The 23,983-nt window shown below is 38.2% G+C and overlaps 1 protein-coding gene across 4 annotated transcripts; it reads right to left on the reverse strand.

Moving 5' to 3' along the window:
* Window positions 1-561: 561 nt before the first annotated feature.
* Window positions 562-20,450, reverse strand: LOC124532282 (cytosolic carboxypeptidase-like protein 5). Of its 4 annotated transcripts, none has more exons than XM_047107102.1 (20): window positions 20,363-20,450; window positions 19,898-20,022; window positions 19,602-19,753; window positions 19,307-19,432; window positions 18,790-19,000; window positions 17,365-17,486; window positions 15,898-16,169; window positions 14,520-14,616; window positions 13,789-13,950; window positions 9,246-9,496; window positions 8,690-8,765; window positions 8,095-8,178; window positions 7,917-8,012; window positions 6,882-7,043; window positions 5,843-6,032; window positions 5,550-5,688; window positions 5,266-5,479; window positions 3,843-3,899; window positions 3,066-3,203; window positions 562-2,153 (listed from the first exon to the last, which is right to left on the reverse strand). In XM_047107102.1, the coding sequence occupies exons 2-20, from the start codon at window positions 19,998-20,000 to the stop codon at window positions 1,635-1,637; spliced, it is 3,171 nt and encodes a 1,056-aa protein (XP_046963058.1). In that variant the 5' UTR covers window positions 20,001-20,022; window positions 20,363-20,450; the 3' UTR covers window positions 562-1,634. The 4 variants fall into 4 exon arrangements, 3 of the variants coding, with proteins under 3 accessions (XP_046963058.1, XP_046963059.1, XP_046963060.1); XM_047107103.1 differs by having other exon boundaries at window positions 19,898-20,035; XR_006966634.1 differs by adding an exon at window positions 2,312-2,375 and having other exon boundaries at window positions 2,038-2,153; window positions 19,898-20,426.
* Window positions 20,451-23,983: the final 3,533 nt, after the last annotated feature.

A 23,983-nucleotide genomic window follows, 5' to 3' on the forward strand; every position in this document is an offset into this window, starting at 1 on the left:
AAACAAAATTATAACAATCATACTTTTATATTATCAATAATTAATGATTCCTGTAACAATTGGTACTTGAAGTCTTACACTTCATAATACCAAATTAATGGATGAAATATATCTAATATGTTTCCATTGTGAATTTAACAACTTATCTAGTACCAGTACTCACCAGTAGCAGTATCTTTATTACTAAAGTATTTGAGTCACTTTAATAAATATGTACAAATTTTAGACCAACATATCATATATTTATGAGCAAATAGGTATGTTATAATTCACTCATAATAAAAAAAATACTTTTATTTGTTCGCGCCACAATAATGTACACTAATAACTGATTTACTCTTTATGAGATTACAATGTAAATGTTTTTCCTGAGAAGACTTCTAAAACTAAACTTATAACCACACAGCTGGTATATTATGAGGAATTAATGTATCATAGAAATTTAAAAACTACTTGCTAATTTTACTTTTTAAAATAAGAACGCTAGTGACAAATAAAAGGTATAAAGGTATTTTTTATAATTGTAAAAGTTTTTTAAAGAATCTGAAATAAAAAAGTTACTAACATTAAATGTTATTTATTAATATATTAATATTTCAGATAAATAGTTACTATTTAAATACATACTAATCTTTCTATGATATTACAATTTATTTTACACACAATTTTAATTTTAGTACATATTATAAACAACAACACGAGTTTAGAAAAAAACAATTTTACAACTACATTATTATTATTGCACATTTATGGTTGGCTATAAGAACTTCAACATAACATGCACCACCGTCTATAATTATTTTCATACAGAGCTTGTCCATGTATGAATTCAGAATGTCACAAACCTGGCTCCAAATATATTTAATTTATAGACATTTCATAGTCACTGTAGTTACATATTTATAATACTTACTGTTTAATTTCTGGGTAAAATACGTTATAAATTTGTTTATTATATTAATAAATATGCAATAAACTGGACAACCATTGTCTTTTCGTATAGGTACGGTTCTATCGTTATTGTTATGTTTGAATTATTACAGATAATTTGAAATTAAAGCAATAAAAATCATAATGAGATCATTCAGTATGCTCTTAATTTGCTCCAGGAGCTAACTAATCTAGCAATTTACATAATTTATTACAGCATTTCAGCTAATCAAGTTTACATTTATTTAAGTATAAAAAAACTTATCTAAGCTTTCTTACATCAAGATCTCGATCTTTGTTGAATTAAGTTTATTATTTTATTTGTAAAAAATATTCAAGGTCATGTCGGTGGAAAACATAATCAAATATAGGGGGTATACGGTAATAGAAAGACGATCCTAGTTAATATACCTTTCCAAATGTTCATATGACAATTACAATTAGTGTAAGGACAAAATATAAAAAATAATTGGGATACTACTACTCTTTGAATTAAAAATAACTGTATTAATATATAATACAAAAGTATGTATGATTATTTATAGGTTATATTCAAATAAAAATATTTCTAAAAAGCAACGAATTTAACCGTCTTGTGAGAAAAATAATATCTTACCAAGTTTTGTCCATATTTCTTAAAAAAAAAAACAAGAAAGGAAATATATAACGACCGTCGACTCGGATGGCGGCGCGCTACAGGCGCGCTACAGGGCCGCCTTGAGGCGGATCTTCTTGAGGCGCGAGGGCGAGGGCGCGACGAAGTCCTCCTCGGAGGTGGAGGCGGCGCCGCGGCGGCGCAGCGTGCGCGAGTAGCTGCGCTTGCACAGCTTGGCGCCGTCGGCGTCGTCGGCGGCGCGCCGGCCGCACTTGGCCTTGACGACGCCGCCCGCCTGCGTCTTGCTGGCGTTGGGCTTGCGGATGGCGAGGACGTTCCGCCGCTTCGTCGACAGCGTCTTCGGTTTCGGTTCGTTCTCGGCGAGGTAGCGGGTGCGCGACGAGGTCTTGACGGGCTCGTTTTTCTTCGCGAATTTCATATTCGAGTTGATCAGCTCGTGGCCGGAGCGCTGCGCGAGCACCGGCGGGCTTCGTTTTCGTTCGGAGTCCGATTTGGCGGCGACGAACGCGTTCTCCTTCCTTTCGTCCGTCACCTTGGCTTTGGAGCGCGCGTAGAGCGGCATTCGTGAGGGTGACGATGTTTTCGGTCGTAATCGAGACGTCGTCAGCTGATCGACGTAAAAACATACGATATGAATTCTATACGGTATAAATATAGTGTGATTGTTAACTAAGGTGAGTTACTTCAACAGCATATGTTTTAGTAAATGATAAGCGTGGCGTTATTCACGAGTCGAAACACATTTCACTCTAATTAGTTCCTTACCCAAAATATTTTGTATTAGGCTGGTGATTGATTTTTATATAGAAGTTTTGGGAGTGACTTAGCACTGAAAACCAAAGAGATTTTTAGTTAAGAACACAAGTAAATTAAAAGGAAAATATTAAAAATGATTAGTACGAACAAAAACGTAAAAGTAAATATTTGAAATTATACAATTAAAGATAAAAGTTATTAAATAAGGAAAACGTTTGCAAAATAATTATATAAATATGATATTAAATGATTCATTCAGAATTCTTAAATTACCCCAAAATCTTTAACGACTTGAAGCGTGCATCATGGCAGCTCGTGCAAAATGTTAATAATTATATATAATTGATTAATTTTTAAGTGCGGTAGAAACGAAACCAACTTTAAACTCAGCGCTAGTAACGCAATACTTAACCACCAACTGTTCTCAAATGTGACACTATATTATAAGACATTATTTCAATAGTACTATGTAATATGATAGGTAAAGTCAGAGTAAGAAAACCTTCGTCAGTTTTCAAATTCATACCTTTGTCAAATCTCAAACTAAACCTTTCGAATTTAAACATCAAATAATTGCGACGCAATATGTCATTCTCGATCGGTAAAGCAGATTGTCGCTCGTGCTGAGCACACGAAAATAGATCCTAAGGCGACGAACCTTTTATTACCCCGACTGTACATTAAAACAGTGTACGGCTACGAGTGGTGACGGGTATTGTGCTACGTAAGACCCGCGCGTGCGCGTGCGCGTGCGCGTACGTACCTGCGGGCGCAGCGTGCGCGTGTGCGCGCGCAGCCAGTCGCGCACGGCCGACAGGTTGCGGTGCTCGGAGCACGGGATGCGCGAGTTGGGGTGCTGTCCAGTCAGGTCCAGGATTGACGCGCCGAGGGATCGCCCCACCTGTGGACCCAGAACAGATTCATTATTCGAAAGCTGACGAAACCTTTTTTTACATCGCTGCTGGCGTAACTTCGAAGACAGCATACTCTGATGAATGCGATAATCATTAATATGTTTAGTCACCTAACGATACATCAAAAATATGTAACTAAATAATCTTTTATATATACTTACACTCAAATCTTCTTTTTATGTCTCGCAGTGGTGATAAAATATTTTACTCCCAGATTTAACATAGAGTAAGAAACGAAATCATATACAATATAATGTATTCTACGTACGTACATATAATGTACTTTACATGTAATATTCGTAGCATAGAAAGAAAAAAATGTTCTACTGACACCATCACCGCCGCGCCATACAATCAGTTCTAAAACGATTCAATTTTTGAAAAGAAAAACGATGGATATCTGGAGCGGTGAATGCGAGTGCCTTAAAACGGCTTTAAATATAAATATGAGTGCTAACAATGCAGCGGTGATTGTATTTACACTTGGAGAATTTTGAAGAGATAATGTGAAGTAGGCAAAAAAGCTCTTTAAATTAATTCCTCTATACAATCTAGGTATTCATAAATAGTAATAATACAATTTCTATTGTTACCATATTAACTAATGCTATACATAACGGACAAACCTTCAGTGGATCTATCTCTTCGAAAAACTCCATATTCTTAGCGCGATAGTGTCTTACCTGCAATGGTGATAGGTCTTCTGAGATTTCCTTAATTAGTTATATAGTGTTATGAGGTCTACAACAACAACTATTTTAACGCTTATTTTATTTTTGTTTACTAAATCAGATTTGCTGATATTTTTGTACATTTTTAGTTGGAATAATCTGCAAATGGTATTCGAAAACTATTCCACCTTAAATTTAACGTTTTAGTACGAATTATCTTCAAAATGTTTTAACCAACTTTTCTACCTAGGAATTATAGATTTTGATAAGCATATGTTCACGGGGAGGTAGTTCCACCAGTGTGGAATAGACATTCCGCATCAAAATGCCAAAATACATCATCACATTATTGTCCCAAACTTTGGTATTTCTTCCAATCATATATATTTGTACTTCTTCCACCATTACACAAAAAAATAATGCTTGGCGAAAACCCGTGCACTCCCAAGAACTGCTTGACTACCCTGATCGCATGGTCGAGAAGGCATAGACTGCTGCCTAATCTCGGGGGAACTTGAGAGGAAGTTCGACGTCGTTTTCGTTGGTGTCATACGATCAACATACATTTACAAAGCACTCGTTTGGTGCTGTAGACTGTCGTGTGTTATGTTCTGTTGGATAAGGACGCGGGGATCTATAAGTAGTCCAAGCGCCTCCAGGACGGCGAACGGAAGAAAATCAACAAAAATAATAATAAAGAAATGTGAAAAAAACGTGTTATATTCAGTGTAAACAGTTGTTTACACTGAATATAACACGTAAAACATTTAAAATATATACATAGAATAGCGTAACAACTAATTATAGGTAAACACCGCTTGTACACATAAAAAGTAAAGAGTAGCTACAGCAAATTCATTTAACACAAAATACAGATAAACTAAAACTTAATTACAAAAATAGACATGAAGAAGAAAAAAAAATGTTTAACAAAAATATGTATACATAAAAGTGTCTTATAAAAGTAGTTATTAATCAGTGTAAGATAAGCCAGTACAAGTTGCTTTCAACTTAGTGAGGGATTCATAATGTAGATCGATTTGATCACTGCAAGCATTTATCACTTTACATAATCTAGAACAGGGAGAGTTGGCACCTAACACAGTCTTTCTAAGATGTGGACAGAGTGGTGTGATCGAGCTGCGAGGGAGTCTAGAGGGTACACGCACCTTGAATAGGCCAAGAAGCTGGGGACAGTCAATTTTGTGGCAAAAAATTTTACCCGCAAACATTGCATCCAGTATATGCCTACGATTGTATATGGGGGGGGACACGTGTAAGAGCTCAGATAGACGAAATATTATGCGCGTTTTGTGTGAGTTTGCTTAGTTCAGTGTCGGTCCCCGCGCGTATGCGGTGTGCGTTGCGGTGCGCTCACCTCCTGGAAGATGTGCGGCGTGTACTTGGGCGGCGGCGGCGCGGCGGGCGGCGCGGCGGGCGGCGCGGGCGGGTCGCGCGCGGCGGGCGGCAGCACGTTGACGAGGCGGCCCGTGTTGTAGTTGCACTCCAGCGTGTAGGAGCGCACCAGCCCCGTGGCCTTGAGCACGGCCACGCGGCCCGAGCCCTCGCGCGACATGCCGTCGCGCCGGTCCCTGCGCACGCACGCGCGTTAGCGGCGCGCCCGCCCGGCCGGGGAGCCGCCCGGGCGCGCCGCGTACGTACTTGAGGTACATGTTGCGCTCCGTGAAGTTGCACGACGAGAAGTGGAAGTGCAGGTTGTTGAGCGACATGATGCGCGGCAGCAGCATGCACTCCACGCAGCTCTCGAGGTCCTCGAAGTGGTTCCCGTACATGAATATGCCTGCCGTGACGAGGCGTCGACATCAATAGTCATATAGTCAATAGTAGTATAGGATGAGTGAGATTATATGATTAATGATTATGTCAAATAAAGCAAACTTTCATGATTAAAATTTCCAATGAATACATTACATTATTACAGACAAAACTACTACCTTTTTTCGAGGCGTGTCCGTGTAAGTCTATGTACAAGTAGAGGCCAGATTCGACCTCTTTGTAGGGCACGCGAGGCGCGGTAGTTGCCCCGGGGGGCGCGGGAGGGGGCAAGGGTTTCTTCTTCGGCTGCTTGTTCGAGATAGATTTGGATTTCTCTTCCTTTGGCAGGGTGGGCTGCTGGAGAGGGGGCTGGGAATGGAATAAATGTTATAAGATTTAATATTACAAGTGATTTGGTTAATAGATTAGAATAGATAAAGAAATAGGGGAAAACGGGGTATACAGCTCAAACGTAAATTATCGCCGTTGTTTCCACTTAACATGTTACTACTGCTGCACCAGTGCCCGCGTTAGAGGGACTGACACCCTGGGCATGAATATTTTGGCTTACTCACTCGGCCCACTTAAGGAAATAGAACTATAGTTCTCGCCCAAGAGTGCGATTTTGATTACTTACAAGTCACCATATTGATACACTTGACTTATAAGTCACCATATTTCCGTAGTAATATATTTGGAAACACGCAATCTTTATACAAGAACACAGAAACAATACAAGTTTTTAATCAGTAAGAGAAATTGCCATTTCTTCTTTAAATTATTATTAAATTAGTCAATCCGTTTCCCTTCCTTATTTTACTTAACAACCATAGAGACTATTTTTTTTTTATAATAACCGGTTAGGCATATGACTCCACTCCACCTGATGGTAAGTGGAAATGGAATCCAAACGCGAAGAAGACTAGTACGCACAGCAAGAATGAGCTGCACTAGTCACCTTCGCCATGCCGACCCGTAAGATGCCTCTTCACACCTCATTTGAAGGCACCCAGGTTATAAGAGGAGGGGAACACGTGTGCTGGTAAAGAGTTCCAATTTTTGGCGGTTCGACAAAGAAAAGAGTTGCCAAATTTCTTTGTGCGCGTTGGGATAGATGTCACAGTTAGATAACATATATATATTATATAACATATTAGATAACAGCATAAACTGCAGTAATACAATCATACGCGCATATAAAGCTAGCAACGTAAGTACCAGAACGAGTGCGTCTCCCGTGCTGCCGGCGGGCGAGTGCGCGGGCGATTGCGTGAGCGAGCGCGCGGGCGAGTGCGCGGCCGAGTGCGCGGGCGCGCAGTGGTCGCCGCCCGACACGCCCGACGCGCCCGCGCCCGCGACCTCCGCGCCCTCCTGCACGTTCTGTGGCGACGGTGGGACAAGGGGGAATCCTTTTATTTTGGTCGAGTGTATACCAAGTTTGTCGACGCAAACGATTCTTATGCATTGAAACACGCATGCAAGCCTATCGTTCGTAGTCTATTCCAATTTATAATGCAGCGACGATTAGCGAGTTTGTCACAGACGTAGTGGTTGGCACTGACATTCATGAAATTATGTTGCTGTTAGATTTTTTTTTTTTAAATACTTTTTACCACTAGTGATATTAAATTGGTAATAGGGTACTTTCGGTGGTGAAAAATAAATTATGAAAGTTGATAAAACTTATAACGTTCGTTACTTGGGCGTCTTTGTATAAAGGTTTTTTTCCAAAATTTCTAATAATACCCTATGTTATTATACCTTATCGGAAAGCTGAAGAGCCGTAGATATTTTTAGCACATCTGCAGTACATCTGTCATAGACTTTTTTAAAGATATCTTACAAATAAAAAATATTTTTTTTAAATGTTATTATTTTTTTAACAATTGACTGTCTACTACGACTCATTTGGTATAGTTACTGGCAGTTTTGAAGCTTAAAATAATAAAGCATCTAATCTTCTACTCAAAAATAGCAAAAAGAATGCAAAATTGGGACACAAAACAAAAATAAAGGGACAATCGACCAAAAATCGGTAATTTTTATAAAATAAATTCAAAGGCCAATAACTTGAGAAGGGTTAGGTTTAGGGTATGGGGTTCCATAGTCAAATCGGTCAGGAATGATGGAATCTATCCTGTCTTAATGGATTTCGGTCGACTTAACCTGTAACCCATATAGAAATTGATATTGTGATTTAAATGATAATGAAAATTTTTGTCATATAATATACCATATTTATATTGTACTCACGATTTCTTCATTTTCTTGTGTAATAATATATCTCTTAAAACAATTTGTACAGAAATAGATACTCTCGGAACTATCAACAAATTCAGCGTCGTGTAGCTGTAACAAAGGAAAAAAATTACCCGTAAATATGAGTCATGTTCGTTGTACAAAGACCACGTGTGGTTACAGTGGATATTACCTTTCGTTCCTGATCATCAATTTTTCGTCTTTGGTGCTCCCTGTACTCCTCTATGCTGTGGTACGTGGGGGACTCGGGGCGCATCTGTGTTCAATACATAAGTAATAAAATATTTACAATTATAAATAAATGATAGTTTTAGTGTAGTACATAATGTGAACTTTATATCTCATATTTTCTACAGAAAGTCCAATTGGGTATATTTTAAATGGTCACTATATTATCGAGTCGAGATGGCCCAGTGGTTAGAACGCGTGCATCTTAACCGATGATTGCGGGTTCAAACCCAGGCAAGCACCGCTGATTCATGTGCTTAATTTGTCTTCATAATTCATCTCGTGCTCAGCGGTGAAGGAAAACATCGCGAGGAAACCTGCATGTGACCAATTTCATAGAAATTCTACCACATGTGCATTCCACCAACCCGCACTGGAACAGCGTGGTGGAATATGTTCCAAACCTCAAAGGGAGAGGAGGCCTTTAGCCCAGCAATGGGAATTTACAGGCTGTTGTTATTGTTGTTGTTATTATGGCTTTGATTGGTATACGTGAATATATAAGTGAATGAGAGTGTGAGGAGTGTGAGGTGTCTCACCGCGGCGGGGTGTCCGGGCGCGGCGCGCCGGCAGTCGCCGCACCGGCCCGCGCGCACGCGCCCGCGCGCCGCCTCCCTGCGGACACGGCGCCGCTACAGGGAGGCGCCCGGGGCCCGCCCGGAGGCCTCCCCAGGCGTGATTTCGACGAAATAACAAATTTTATGAAATATATATTCAGATTAAGTCAAATTATAATAAAATAGGTTTTACAGTTACTAATACTAATGATTAACATACAATTGAAGCTTAAATGTTCTTTGTAAAAAAATAATTAGTGCCATCTCTTTGTGGCCCCAGGGCCTCCACAGGAAAATAGCTCTGTAGACATCACACCATTACATCACTACATCATGGAACACTATAACAATTCTGTATAATTATTAATTACTCACACAAAGAACTCTTATACTCTTTGTGACTTTCGAATCAAAACGCACCAAGAAAGTATTGTGCTAGGCGATAGAGTAACTGACGCCTTAAAGTAAATCGCTCTCAAAACGACCACATTCGAAGATGCAAGTAACCGGCGTTAATGAATTGAGTAAATATACGTACTCAGTGATGAAGGAAGACGATTCCATCAACAAACTTATACTATTCTTCAGTGTATCCCTCAACGGTTTCAGGGGGTTATTCCCATGGACGTTCAGCTCTTCGCTCGTGCTGAGGTGGACGCTGGACCCGAGACACGACTTTAGGACCGTTTCGTTGAGGAGCGACGAGCTGTCACCGATATTCGAGTTGGAGAGGTTCGTAGTAACTTCGCTCGCTTGCAGCGGCATCTCTTGGAGTTTCATGTCATAGACCTAAAATGATTAGAAGTATTAAAATGCATATCATTATGCTCTATCATTGAAAATATTGGCACCAGTTCTTCTAAAGGGCACCACTGAAAATCGATAGATATATCTGGTAATGGGCTATCAGAAGATGTAGAGCTGATTAACATGAAGTATCCGAAATGAAAAAAGGAACACATACAATGAGATCCCATCAAAAACATTAATTTAAATCAACCATCTACACACGATGGTATACCTACGAAATTATATAACCGAATGAGGATTTTTTTAAAGTCATACTATCCTGACACAATCAGAGGATCAAATAATATCCTCAATCACACATTAAGGTCCTTCATGGCTTAAAAAAACGAGCAACCTTTTGTTAAACTATTTAAAAAAGTATATATAGTACTTTATACGACTGAAATAATAGAATAGTAACTACTGTAAAAACTCAGCACACTATAATATTGTAATACATTTAAGTGAAAATTGTGAAAAAAAGCACGGGCAATGTCAAAAATTTTGTTGACATCCGCCGCCACCCACAGGTATGGCATTCTATATATTCATGACTTCTATTTATGGTCGTACAGGGAACTGTTAAAAAAAGTTTCAGGGTGGTACAAATCGTTTGGCCAAAAAAAAAATTACTCCTTTGCAGTGGTATGGCGGCCATTGGGAACTCTCGGAAAAGTAGGGCATTGTGATTTTCGTGAATGGCTACTCGACGATAATTAGCTATCCAAAAATTAGCCTGATACAAATGGTTGAATTGTTTTATTAAAATTAATGTATTCGCGTCGGTTTGGCGGGCTGTAAGCCACAGCTGAGAAGTATGGCATTACGCTACCGCCTACTTCTTATTTTTCGACTATCTGAAAATACAAGCATTTTTGTGGAACAAATCGTTCGGCAATCGTTATTTTTCCGACGCGTTCGATTAAAGCCCACGCGATTGGGCCGCCGGTGCGAGCGCTATGACCATCATTTTCCTTTTTGCCTTTACGTAATTAGACCTCTGAAGAACCGCCATGCTGGTACAAATGACCAAATATTTTGTCATTATCATCTCCCGGTCTACAATGTCTGATGCTAAATTACAAGATTCTTTCATTTTTACAGTAACGAGATTGCTTCTAGATTAATGGCTAACAAAATTTAGTTGTCATGTCAATGCGCGTTCGACGACGGTTGACGCGGAATTCAAATTAAAGAAAAATACCCTTTTTTCTTTACTTACAAATACTACTTTCGATTTTTATTATAAATTAGAAATAAACCTGATTCATTGATTATTATTGATATACATAGAAATCGACTTATTTGTAATTATTTTCTCATTTACAAAATTAATACTTATGATAATATTCCCTAAAACATGGCTCTTAAAACACTCAGCTCTCTGATAAGGCGACTGACGCAAGTACACAAGTGTTATGGTTATTTAATTATGTCTAATTTGTCATGCTAGCGCTGATCTATTGAATTCACCATTATATTCTGCTTTAGATTATATTTACAAAAACATGTTATAATTAAAAGATATGTCCGTTTGAGCGCTCGCCGAAGTAGTAAACTGTAGGCAGTACAATGCGCAGGAGATATTATAAAGTAAAAGTATTTGTACAAACAGAGGTCACTAATTTTTTCCATATCTTTCACCACCCGATAGGACGGTACTCCTGACACAGTTGGACAGTTCAGGCATAAGACTATTGACTTTACGTGCGAACGACTTAACTTCCTAGAGCTACTGACGATAATTCCTCCTAATGACGACGACCTCCGTGGTCGAGTGGTGTGTACACCGGTTTTCATAGGTACGCCACTTCTGGGTCCTGGGTTCGATTCCCGGCTGAGTCGATGTATTTTATTATCATTATTTATTATCATTAGTTTTCTATGTTGCCTTGGGTCTGGGTGTTTGTGGTACCGTCGTTACTTCTGATTTTCCATAACACAAGTGCTTTAGCTGCTTACATTGGGATCAGAGTAATGTATGTGATATTGTCTCATATATATATATTCCTGCTTGATAGATTAGATAGATTGACCTGCGATACTTGCAAATTTATACAGTAGCAAAAAGATCCGCTAGGGATATGTGGCCATATTAATTATTATCATTCCATAGTATAAAACAAAGTCGCTTACCGCTGTCTGTATCTGTGTAGGCTTAGATCATTAAAATTACGCAACGGATTTTGATGCGGGTTTTTTTAATAGATAGATTCGAGAAGAAGGTTTCTGTAACACATGGACAGTATAGTAAAAAAACAACAAAATATCTGTAGTATATTTAGTACCAGCATTGCGTCGGTGGAAAGCCGGGTCGGGTCGCAAGTATACTATATATGTTTTGCCTTTAATTATCTGTTTCATTCTCCTTCCAGAAATAAAAATAGCGTATTTAGAAATTACATTCAGAAACAATATACTATATTCGTAATAACCTCGTGCTATCTTCACGTTCAATTTAACTCTGTATCACGACTGTAGTAGTGGAGTCTAGACACTATGAACAAATCTTTGTTTTAGGTACCATTTGTTCTTTAACGTGGAAACAAAATTTCAGGCTAATAGGAACATGCAAAAATATTAAATATATGAAGATTTTGCTATTAAAATGTTGAAAAAGTAGGGCAAGGTTTATATTTGACTAGCGACCCGCCCCGGCTTCGCACGGGTGCAATACTGATACTAAACATACTACAGAATTTGTTTGCTTACGACATCTCATTATAAACTTCTACAATTATACGTTTTGGCATGTGTACCGTATATACATTCATGTCCACGTTGTAGAAAAATTACAAACAGACGACGACTTCCGCGTGGCGTGGGAAATTTGCAAAACGCAACGCAACATACACCCGATCAAGTACCAGTATAAGCTGACCCCCAATTCATATCGACAACCATATCAGAAAGAGCTCAATTTAAGTTGGGCGTTTATATTTCCAAAACTTTGTATTATTTGCGTATAAAAAGTAGCCTAAGTTACGCCTTAGTAAATTACCTATCCGCCAATGAAAGTCATGTTAAAATCGGCCCAACCGTTCCAGAGATTACCCGGAACAAACAGACAGACAGACAGACAGACAGACAGACAGACAAAAATTCTAAAAACGTGTGTTTTGGTATGTGTCCCGTATATAAAGACAAATGCATGTAGCAGAAAGCGGTTATTTTAATATTACAAACAGACACTCCGATTTTATTTATTTGTATGGATATAATGTTGTTTTTTTTAATAATAATTACGAATTAAAGTAACTTGAAACGGAACGCATTTCAAAACACTAATTAGCGTTCAGTAACGTCACTCCTGTTATGACTACTTATTTAAGGTTATGGTTGTAAAAAAGTGAGTATTGAAAAGAAAATCAATTGCGTATTTGGCTATTTGGAATAAAAATGGAAGTTAGGTTTGTCAAAGCAGACTCCAGATTCCTCTTTTCAGCTTGAAACCAGAAGGTCCACTCAAAAACCATTTATTTGAAAACTTTTTTGAAGTAGATGGAACACATTGGCACAAAACATACGTCAATACGGCTTTTTTTTGGGATATCGAGTGGTCCCTTTTTAAATTTTTACAAAAAACTGTCTTAAAAGTCGAGAAAACATGCATAAGTATGAAATCCAGTGAGGACAAGCATAATCAATAGACCAATGACAGACAGGAGTAACGTCATACAAAATATAGATCCGTTTTCGCGTGAAAATTTAAATTGACACATTGAAACCGCATTTTTTGCAATAAATTAGAGTGTTTTGTATTTTTAATTTTTAATAGAAATTGATGAATGAATTTTTAATAGAGCAGTGATGGCCCAGTGGTTAGAACGCGTGCATCTTAACCGATGATTGCGGGTTCAAACCCAGGCAAGCACCGCTGATTCATGTGCTTAATTTGTCTTTATAATTCATCTCGTGCTCAGCGGTGAAGGAAAACATCGTGAGGAAACCTGCACGTGACAAATTTCATAGAAATTCTGCCACATGTGTATTCCACCAACCCGCATTGGAACAGCGTGATGGAATATGTTCCAAACCTTCTCCTCAAAGGGAGAGGAGGCCTTTAGCCCAGCCGTGGGAATTTACAGGCTGTTGTTGTTTTTGTTGTTTTGTATTTTTAATATACTTGTGGTCCTATATGGAGTTCCTTTATGTGGTCCTATACAAATCCTATATGGAGTTCTTTAAAATAAACACAAAAATTGCATCTTCCCTATTGGTTAAGCAGGTATGACGTGAAAGCGTCCTGTGTCAATATTATGTTAATGATATTATTTGTCATTCAAAGTGACCTGTTCGGCGAGGTTCCCGGCCTCGCTGCTCACGGCCTGCAGCTCCTTGGCGCAGTCGGGCGGCCCGCGCTTGAGCGCGCTCGTCGACTTGTTGGCCGTCTTGACCTTATCGCGCCGGTACGTCGGCGAAGTGACGCTTCTCTTCGTCTTGCTTTCGATCAGCTGGAGAAATATTTTTCTTACATTACTTTCATACGAAAACAGTATTGATCTCGTGATGGAACATATCGTTTCCAGTAGAAGTCACTTGAATTACTTATTATATGAGCCAGTTAAAACTGTAATAAGCAATTCTTTTTTCGTTCTACAATTTGGTTTATCTCTCTTTCTCTCTCTGGAATAGACTAAGCTCACGGACAACATAATAGAATAAATTATTTATTAAACAGTAAAATATAGATTTAACAATATGATACTCAAATATTAATAATCAGCAATGATGGACCGAGGTTGAATAAGCTTAAAACCACGTTTTTAAAGAAAATATTTCCTTCTAATTGTAATAAAACTAGTTTTAACGGATTTAAATCGCGTATATTAATTATTTTTATCATCCCGACGTTTCAAGCACTTTACAGCGTTCGTGGTCACTGGTAGACAATCCGTTAAAACTAGTTTTATTTCAATGTGTAATAATTGCGAAAATCTAGGACAAAATTATTTCCTTCTAATTGTTTTGTAATTGTAATGTATGATGACTCTTGATTAGTATTTAGGATCAATTCTCTTACCTCAGCACTTTCGCTAATATTAGGAACACTCCGCGCAGTGAAGCTATTGCTTTCCTCGCATATATCGTCCTCTTTTTCACATCCAAAGTGATAATATCTGAAAAAAATATCCATATTGTTAACGAGTAGTCGCCGACGGCTTCGGTCGCGTTTTAGCGTGTTGATTGTCACGTGTCAGGCAAAAAAAGTAGCCTATGTCAGCTTTATTTGTCTTAGGTATGGTAGGCTACAATGAACTAAGGGCAAGGAGAGAGCTAGCTCTTGTAATATATGTTTTTAAGGTTTTGAGAGGTATACTCTATAATGCTGATGTCCTTAGCCAGTTGAGTATGTGCGCCCCAGATAGGTATGTGTGGCGGAGACATCGACCGTCGTTGTTACCGGGCGAACCAGCTTGCTCAAGGAAGCACCACTAACGCGCACGTTACGTACCCTCAGGGCCGTATTTAGGGGAGGGCAACCAGGGCAACTGCCCTGGGGCCTCCACATCAGTGGGGGCCGCAGTTTTCAGCAAGTTAACAAATACCGAGATATAGTCAAATTATAATAATGTTATTATTTATTATTTTAAAAGCTAACGATACAAGTAAATAAACCATAGCTTACTGATTGAAATAAAAAAGTGATTAATTCATGATAATATAATTATTAGATTGTTCACGCTTCTGTTTGTCTAGGGCCCACACTGCTTTGTGGGCCGGGGGCCTCCAGACCTTTAAATCCGACTCTGCGTACCCTCAATGCGATAGCAGACAGAGTGGATTTGTTTTGTTGCAGTATGAGTGAACTCGCAATAATTGCTGCTTGGCATATATCATATACAATTAAATATTATATCATAAAATGGATAGATAGATAGATATTTTAAATTTGTTTATTTTTAAAGTGCTGTAATATTGAATTGGGACACAACCCTGTAATGATATTTATACAGTGTGGCATAATAAATACATAGTTTAACAAAAGGTTGCTCGTTTTTTTAAGCCATGAAGGACCTTAATGTGTGAATGAGGATATTATTTGATCCTCTGATTGTGTCAGGATAGTATGACTTTAAGAAATCCTCATTCGGTAATCTAATTTCGTAGGTGTGCCATCGAGTGTAGATGGTTGATTTAAATGACAAGAATTGTATATTTTAGTATATTTTAACATTGTATGTTTTTTTAAAGAGCTATAATCAAATTTATACAATCCTGTAATGATATTTATACAGTGTGACATAATAAATAAATAAATATTTCATCAAAATCGGTTCAGCGGTTTGGTCGTGAAAGAGCGATAGACAGACAGAGAGACTGAGTTAATTTCACATTTATCACATTTATAATACTAATATACAATTAAGATTAATGAATAGTCCCCAAATTATTCATACCTGATAAGTGACCTCGACGCGTACACGGTCGGGTGGAGAGACAGGGATGGGTTGAGGTACACCCTGTTCAGGTTGACCCCCCGGGTGTCCGTCCGGTAGTGACCCCTCGCGACCCCGTCGGGGTTCAGGAATGGGATCAGCTTGAACACATACAGCTTCCGTAGTTGTATCGCGATGGGATCGTTCCTCATGAGCAGGAGATTCAGGAAACCGTTGAAGACGAAACTTGAGGGTGTCTCTCCTGGATGAACTCGAGCCGACACAAATATTACCTAGGAAAACACCATTATATTAAAATAAGTGTAACCAATGCTTTCAAGGTTCCTCACACGAGAATAGGCTATTTGACAATGCGAAAAAATAAATTGTGAATTATTGTTATCAGTGTAGATTATGAGTTTGACAATGGTTATTTTATATATAAAAATAATACTTCATTTATTCAAATCAATAAATAAAAATGTATTTTTTCAAACGTTTGTCACGTGACCCAAAACGCTCCTGATTGGCCGGGCTTATGATGAAGTCACTTTCTTGTAAACCTTGCTTTTCTACTATATGTACCACAGATTAACACAAAGTAACGTCACCGACCCCATTGCAGCGCCATATTGCCCAAGTAGCGTTTTCGCGCGTTATTTAAATATGGAATTTTTAATACCATATTTTTCGGCAAATATGTACTAGAATTAAAACAAACTACTTTACTAAACTTTTACTGGGTTCCTTAACCTCTACTAAATAATATAAAATGGATTTTATAAACCAGTCAAATAGCCTATTACTCATGACAAATGTAATAAGTTTGTTTAATTCAGTTTCTGTTATATTATGTCGAGTCGAGATGGCCCAGTGGTAAGAACGCGCGCATCTTAACCGATGATTGCGGGTTCAAACCCAGGCAAGCACCGCTGATTCATGTGCTTAATTTGTCTTTATAATTCATCTCGTGCTCAGCGGTGAAGGAAAACATCGTGAGGAAACCTGCATGTGACAAATTGCTTCAGAAATTCTGCCACATTTGTATTCCACCAACTCGCATTGGAACAGCGTGGTGGAATATGTTCCAAAACCTTCTCCTCAAAGGGAGAGGAGGCCTTTAGCCCAGCAGTGGGAATTTACAGGCTGTTGTTGTTGTATATTATGTCATTTATTCAAATGAAAATAGCCGCCTTGTCAATATTTTTCGTATACGTAGGAGATATAATAGTAATTCTGAAAATAGGTGCCAGGTACCGTCATAAATCGAGGAAACAGAAAATCTATAGGAGAGTTCAAACTAACTATCTTAAACTCCTTAGAATTTCTTAACCGAAAAACTATCTTATTGACCTGAACTGTAGTTTGAACTCTGGATTTCAAGATCTGCAGCCTTATGAGCTAGCTGCTAGACTAAGAGGCAGTAACATCGCAATATTTAATTTTAAAAGGACATAACTATTAACAACAAAGATTTGTAATCTGTACCTTTTTGTTTTGAAACTTGAAAGGTCGTTCTTGGTTATCAGGGAAGAGATTCTTCAATCTATCTTCCCTCTCCGTTGTTATGCCGTGGTGTGATGATATCGTTAATAGATCCACTCTCCGACCTGCAAGGTTTTATATTATAGTTATACTGTACACATTCTATATATTAAAATTTAAAAGACAAAGGCGATCCCTGCAACAAAATAGAAAAGCGAAATGCAAAGGCCACCACTTAAAAAATTTCATGATTATTCCAATATGCTGAAAACATATGTGCCCACAGCACATCGCCTTTTTACTTGTACTCCATATTTGGCATGACGAAATCATAACAATTTATTATTAGTTTATTATAATACATTAATGAATCAGTCAGCACAGGGTACTCAAACAATTGTTACATGTCGTAAATAAAAATATATTATTCCTTCGGTCTTTGAGTATTGGCTAGCCTCATACATGGATCCGTCTCTGAATATTATATGCCTCAGTATCTCAAGATAGCCTACACGCCAAACATATTATAACTTAGTAGTTGGGCTTTTTTTGGGTAGGTAATCTAAATATTCTACACCCAAACAGAAATATGTAGTGCCGTTTTAATTCAATTTGAAGGGTAAGTGAGCTAGAGTAAGTAGAGGCATAGGGGACATATCATCTTAGTTCCCAAATTTGGTGACACATTGGTAATGTTAAGATGCACGCGTTCTAACCACTGGGCCATCCCAGCTCAATCAATGTGCGCCGAAATGGCCCAATGGTTAGAACGCGTGCATCTTAATCGATAATTTCGGGTTCAAACCCAGGCAAGCACCAGTATGTGTGCTTAATTTGTCTTTATAATTCATCTCGTGCTCGGCGGTGAAGGAAAACATCGAGCGGAAACTTGCATGTTATTAATTTAATTGAAATTCTTCCACATGTGCATTCCACCAACATATGTGGAATATGTTCCAAACCTTCTCCTCAAAGGGAGAGGAGGCCTTTAGCCCAGCAGTGGGAATTTACAGGCTGTTGTTGTTGTTGTTGTGCATTCCACCAAACTGCATTGGAACAGCTTGGTTGAATATGTTCCAAGACCTCTCCTTAATGGGAGAGGAGGCCATTAGTCTAGCAGTGGGAAATTTATAGGCTGCTACTTTACTTACTTTTGGTAATGTATTGAAAGGTTAATATTTATTAAAGCACTAATATTTGTTAGAGGTGGGGACCATCGGGTAGCCCTTTATCCTAATTCTAATCAAATAGGTTTGTGGTGTGTAAGTAGCCGTGTTTTCTTTACAACTAATGATGAGATGAATTAGAGTTTTGATTTTGAGTACTTAAATAAACAATGATGCTTGTAGTCAATACTGTATAACATATTCTTCCTTTAGTAATTACATACAAGTTATGATAATGTAAATAGGATCACATTTAACATACCTTCTAAAGAATAAATCAAACATTCTCTGCAATAATAAATATCATCGGGAGACTGCGGTGGTGGCAATGGCAACATTTTTAAGTCAATGGAGTTAAGAGCTATTTGCAGTTCAGCAAAAGAATATGGATATGTGAAAGCAAAGAATGTTGTTGCCTTTGGATTTTCTGCCGTACGGTATCTAAAGCTCAGTGTAAAAGTGTTGTCATCCGTCTGAAACAAAAACCACTTTATTTTATACATCTAAAAACAATTATGTATAAGTAAAAAATAAAAGCTACAAATATTCTTTTCTTTTTACAACAAAACCATTCAAATCAATTAATTGTGAAAAAAAATATATAGGGCCTAGTTTATTAGTAAACTACTTTTACAGAGCCTTATTAATATAATACACTAGCTCTAGTCTGAAACTGTATGAACAAAAAGTTTTATTATCTTGGGACAATTTACACATAATCATGAAATGTTAGTATTTTGTGATATAAATGCATAAAGTAGATAAACAAATGCTCTTACAGAGTGAACTGGGCGATCCCTTATTCTTTCCCATTGTGGTTTTCCCGGCAAAGTTCTAGTCACAGGAGCCATCCCTTGGTTGTACATCTTGCCTTGTTTATTTAAGTTTATTAGATTCAGCCGCACCTAACAAACATTATATTATTTGTTATATTTCAAAATTTCATTTATTATTTGTATTCTAATAACTGAAAATCAATGGCATGAAATGAATAGTGCAAGAACAAAGCTGTATTTTAAATAAGTTTTACATTGATAAAGCACATTCTTTTTTCAATATTATGGTCAGTAATACCTGTACATTTGGTTCACTAGCTTGTATACCAAAATAAAACCAGGTGCGGTTTCCATTCTCAAACTCGGTGCCCGCGCAATCAGGTCGAGTCCATAAATTGAATTCATAGTCAGGGGTTTCAGCTGCACTTGTTTTCGGATTAACAGATGGAGCTTAAAAAATAATATCAGTTAGTGTGTAAAACCGTGTAAGTAATCCCCTTCAAGAAACACGCACACAAATGAAACTCAAAATTTCATCTGAAATTGACATTTTGTTTGATAAGATGATCCGTCAATTATAATTTGTCGACTTACTAATGAACTCCGTAGGCACTCGTTCCACATGTCCCAGGTTTCCAGAATCAAAATTATGTATGAAATAAAAACCAGCGCATTCAATTATATTATTATGATCCATAGTAGTGTAGTTTGGCTACATTCTAAAAAAAAGGACTAAAATTCACCAATCTGATTAGCTTCTGTGCACACATTTACTTTAACAATTTTACTGTGGAAGAATTAAATTCAAAAAACATGTTTGAAAATTTGAAAATGACACTCAAAAATATTAGCTTCACTGTTTTTCCAAACAAAATTATGTAATTTTGTTGACATCGATTGACGGATAACAGCTGATTTGGTGATATTTTTTAATTGGTGATCTTTTTTATGTGGTCTAAGTGATTATATTTTATTAATTAAATAACTAGCACTTAAAAAATATGCACTAAAATTTATATTCGGATAATTTAGATATTGAGTGTAAATAGTTGCATTTACTTTTTATTTAGATATCACTTTTTTCCATTATGAAATTTTATTCAAGATGGCCGACGTGACATTCTTGATTTCTACACAAAGGGATTCGTTATGCGAACTGCCAGTGCTAAAAATAATATAATCTCTTTCTTTTACTAATTGCATTTATAAATTAAGATTGAAGAAGGTAATTTAATTATTTATATTTATACGATAAAGATCATGTTTTAAATAATAATTTTCAATATAAAAATGAAAACAATTAGAGTTGAAGCTAATAGTTTTTTAAATTAATTATATAATGGACCATTATTGATTTATACACAGTAAACATAATCTAAACTCTCAATATAACATATAATAATTATCAATGTTTAAATTGAAATCAATTGCACTTTAAAGATGATTTAAAGCATCATAGCTGCACAAATATATTGCCTATGTATCTGTTTTTATAGTATTTTATTAAGGCGGGATAATTAGCTAATTAGATATTCTAATTAGCTAATCATCCTACTGTCTCGACTTCGTTTAGAATAAAATAGGTGTTCACCTCGTTACATGCTTCAAAATAATGAAGTTCTAGATATATTACGATTATTATAATTGTTAGTATCGATCCCACTAAACATGCTAGGTATCTAAGCACTCGTACTGTAGCGTGTTCGTATACGCCCCGCATATTTTATTCATACGTTTATTGGAATATCGTGTTAATATTTTATATATAATACTGGGCCTATATGCGAAAAATTACACAGAATGTTTAAAAAATACATAGAGTGAGTTAAAAAAAAATCCAATAAGATTATCTTAAGGGGTATGCCGGATATGCCGTAGTGGATTTATACTATATTTCTCTTAAGTAGCCGAAAGCAGATCTTTTTTTTCAACTGTTTGTTCATTTTCTTCATTATTCAATCAATTTGTCTCTTATATTTGGATATGTTGAGTACCTACGATACAGTATCAGATAGGCATTACATACATTACATATTAGGGCCAACACATCTACATTTTTTGATTTTGGTTTAGATTAAATTATGTATGACTAAAGTCAGGCCCGCCGCTAGCTGTTTAGTCGCCCGCGTGCAATACCTATTATGCCGCCCTTTTTTTTGCTGCAAAAACGCATACCACTATTCCTCCACATGAGGTGGGGGGCGGGGTGTATACCTGCTAAAAACCAACGTTAGCCACCCGCTCTGTCTTTTTGGAGGATGTCACGAGATCGTTTGTTCATAATACCGTGACGTCCTGACGGTAGGCTCACCTCTACGGGGTTCCACTTCCTAGGGAGTTCTCAGGGTACAGAAAACCTTAACTCCGGGACACTTATGGCGATAACGGTCCCGTAAAATAAGAGCCTTGTTACGAGCATTAAGGGAGTCCAACCAAATAGGTGAATTTTTCGTCCAAGTACAGAATCAGCAAACAAATCCCATACCATTGCATCGAGGAGTGAGACAAGGGGACGTTATTTCCCCCAAATTGTTAACCAATGCAATGGAGGATATGTTCAAGACGGTGAACTGAAAAGGACGTGGCATCTACATCAATGCCGAATACATCTCTCACTTGAGATTTGCAGACGACATCATCATTATGGCAGAAACGCTGCTGGATCTACGACAGATGCTGAGCAAACTGGCTGATTCTTCTGTGCGCATCGGCTTACGGATGAACTTGGATAAAACAAACGTCATGTTCAATGAACATGTTCTACCGAAACCGATTGCGATACACGGTACCGTCTTCGAAGTTGTTCAAAAATATGTCTACCCTAGGCAGACTTTGCTATTAGGTAGAAACAACCTTGAGGACGAGGTGAATAGAAGAATTCAGCTAGGTAGAACGCTGCCCAAAAAATACAATGCCATAGAGTGAACGCAGGCAAGGTGTTTAAGGTCCTCCTACGTTAACATTGATGAGCTTTAAGCTGATTTGGACAAAATGTTGCCCGAAGCTCCATCTACATTCTAGGATGAGGCCTTGATCCCTCATATGTGTCTGCGCCCTGTTTACCGTCCCTTGGAGGGCGGTAGACGCTCCTCGAGGAGATCTCAGCAAGATCGGCGACCCTCCTAAGGCCTGCGTTTTATTTAGAGAAAACATCAAGACCAGCATCTCGATTCGATCCACCGTGAGCGACACTCCGACCTTAGGGCCGCCATCTGAAAGGTTCGCCCCGTCACCGTGATGAGGGCGTCGTCTGCGTAGAACAATACACCCATCCCGGGCAGGGTCGGTGCCCACAAGAGCCAAAACCAACTTCAGACGCCGGACAAGTCGTCCATCGCCCCCTCCCAAAGAATCACCTGATCCTGGAGGTATGCCCCAACGGTCTTCTGAGATAGAAAGGCAACTCGTGAAACCGAAGTGCATCTCCTATGGTCTCGAAAGCACGACGGCGAGCTTGAAGTCCAGCGAATATCTGCTGATGTTAAGTAAAAATATAAAATATAAAACGCCAAAGTGTATAAATGTAAAATATAAAAAGGCATGGGCAGCTAGGAGCCCGTGGATGTCGTAAATTAAATTAAAAAAAAAAGAAAGGAAGACTATTGACGTCATTCGCCACGTCCGGTGATACCGTTAGGACTACGTTCCCTTGGATCACCGCCTCCATTGTCCGGGTCTTCAGGGTGTTTTAGGACATCGATGGTTTTCCGCCCTGTTTCCCGGAAATAGCTCCCCGATCGCAGGAGGATCCCAGGTCGCAGGAGATCTGGCGGTAGTTATTCCGTAACAGGAGCGCCGTGTGTCCGGAGCTTCCCTCGCAAACCACCAATTTGCTCTCTGTTTACTTAACGCCTTTTCTAACTCCTTTTTCAAGTGGCGATGTGCGGCCCACAGCCGTACCTCTTAAGTTTGCGTTGAGCGCGTTGCGCCTGCGAAAGCGAACGTATGCCCTCCGCGCCCGGTTTGACGGTGCCCGTAGCTCTGCTATTTCGAGCGATCACCAATTTACCTACGGCGCGACACCCTTCAAGCCGCCCTACGACAACACCCTACAAGTAGCGGATACCTAATCTACCAATTGATAAGGAAGCTTAAAGAGGATTCTCCTAACTTCGACAGTACTGTTTTTCATAGGATAACAGACGACGGACTTTTAAATTTACTCAGTGCGATAATTTTCCATGTTTTGAATAATTTATTCTACTTAAGGATTTGTGGGAATTATAATAATGACTTGAATTAGGTACGTGATGTATTGCTCAATTTGCCGCCCCCTGGGCGTGCCGCCCGCGTGCTGTGCACGCTTTGCACACCCGCTTACGACGGCCCTGACTAAAGTTATTTTTTTGGGCGAAGCCAATGTCCTTTGCTACGCCTATGTCGATAAGTATATTCATTTGAAAGTACAAGTAATTATCTCTTATAATTTGGGCAGTGTAAGTCATGTAAGCACTTTAGACCCACCTTCTATTCATTTAATTACTGAACATTTTTTCTATCATTGTATCAAATAAAACAGAGATTTACTAAAACTTGTGTGGGTAAATTATGTAAAACGCAAAGAATCGAAACAAAGATAGCTTAAACGGTCAGAGTAAGAAAACCTTCGTCAGTTTTCAAAATCATTCCTTTATCAAGTCTTAAACTCTTAGTACCTTTCGAATCTAAACATCAAATCAT

The sequence above is a fragment of the Vanessa cardui genome, chromosome 9 (genome assembly GCF_905220365.1).
Source record: "Vanessa cardui chromosome 9, ilVanCard2.1, whole genome shotgun sequence".
Classification (NCBI taxonomy): Eukaryota; Metazoa; Arthropoda; class Insecta; order Lepidoptera; family Nymphalidae; genus Vanessa; species Vanessa cardui.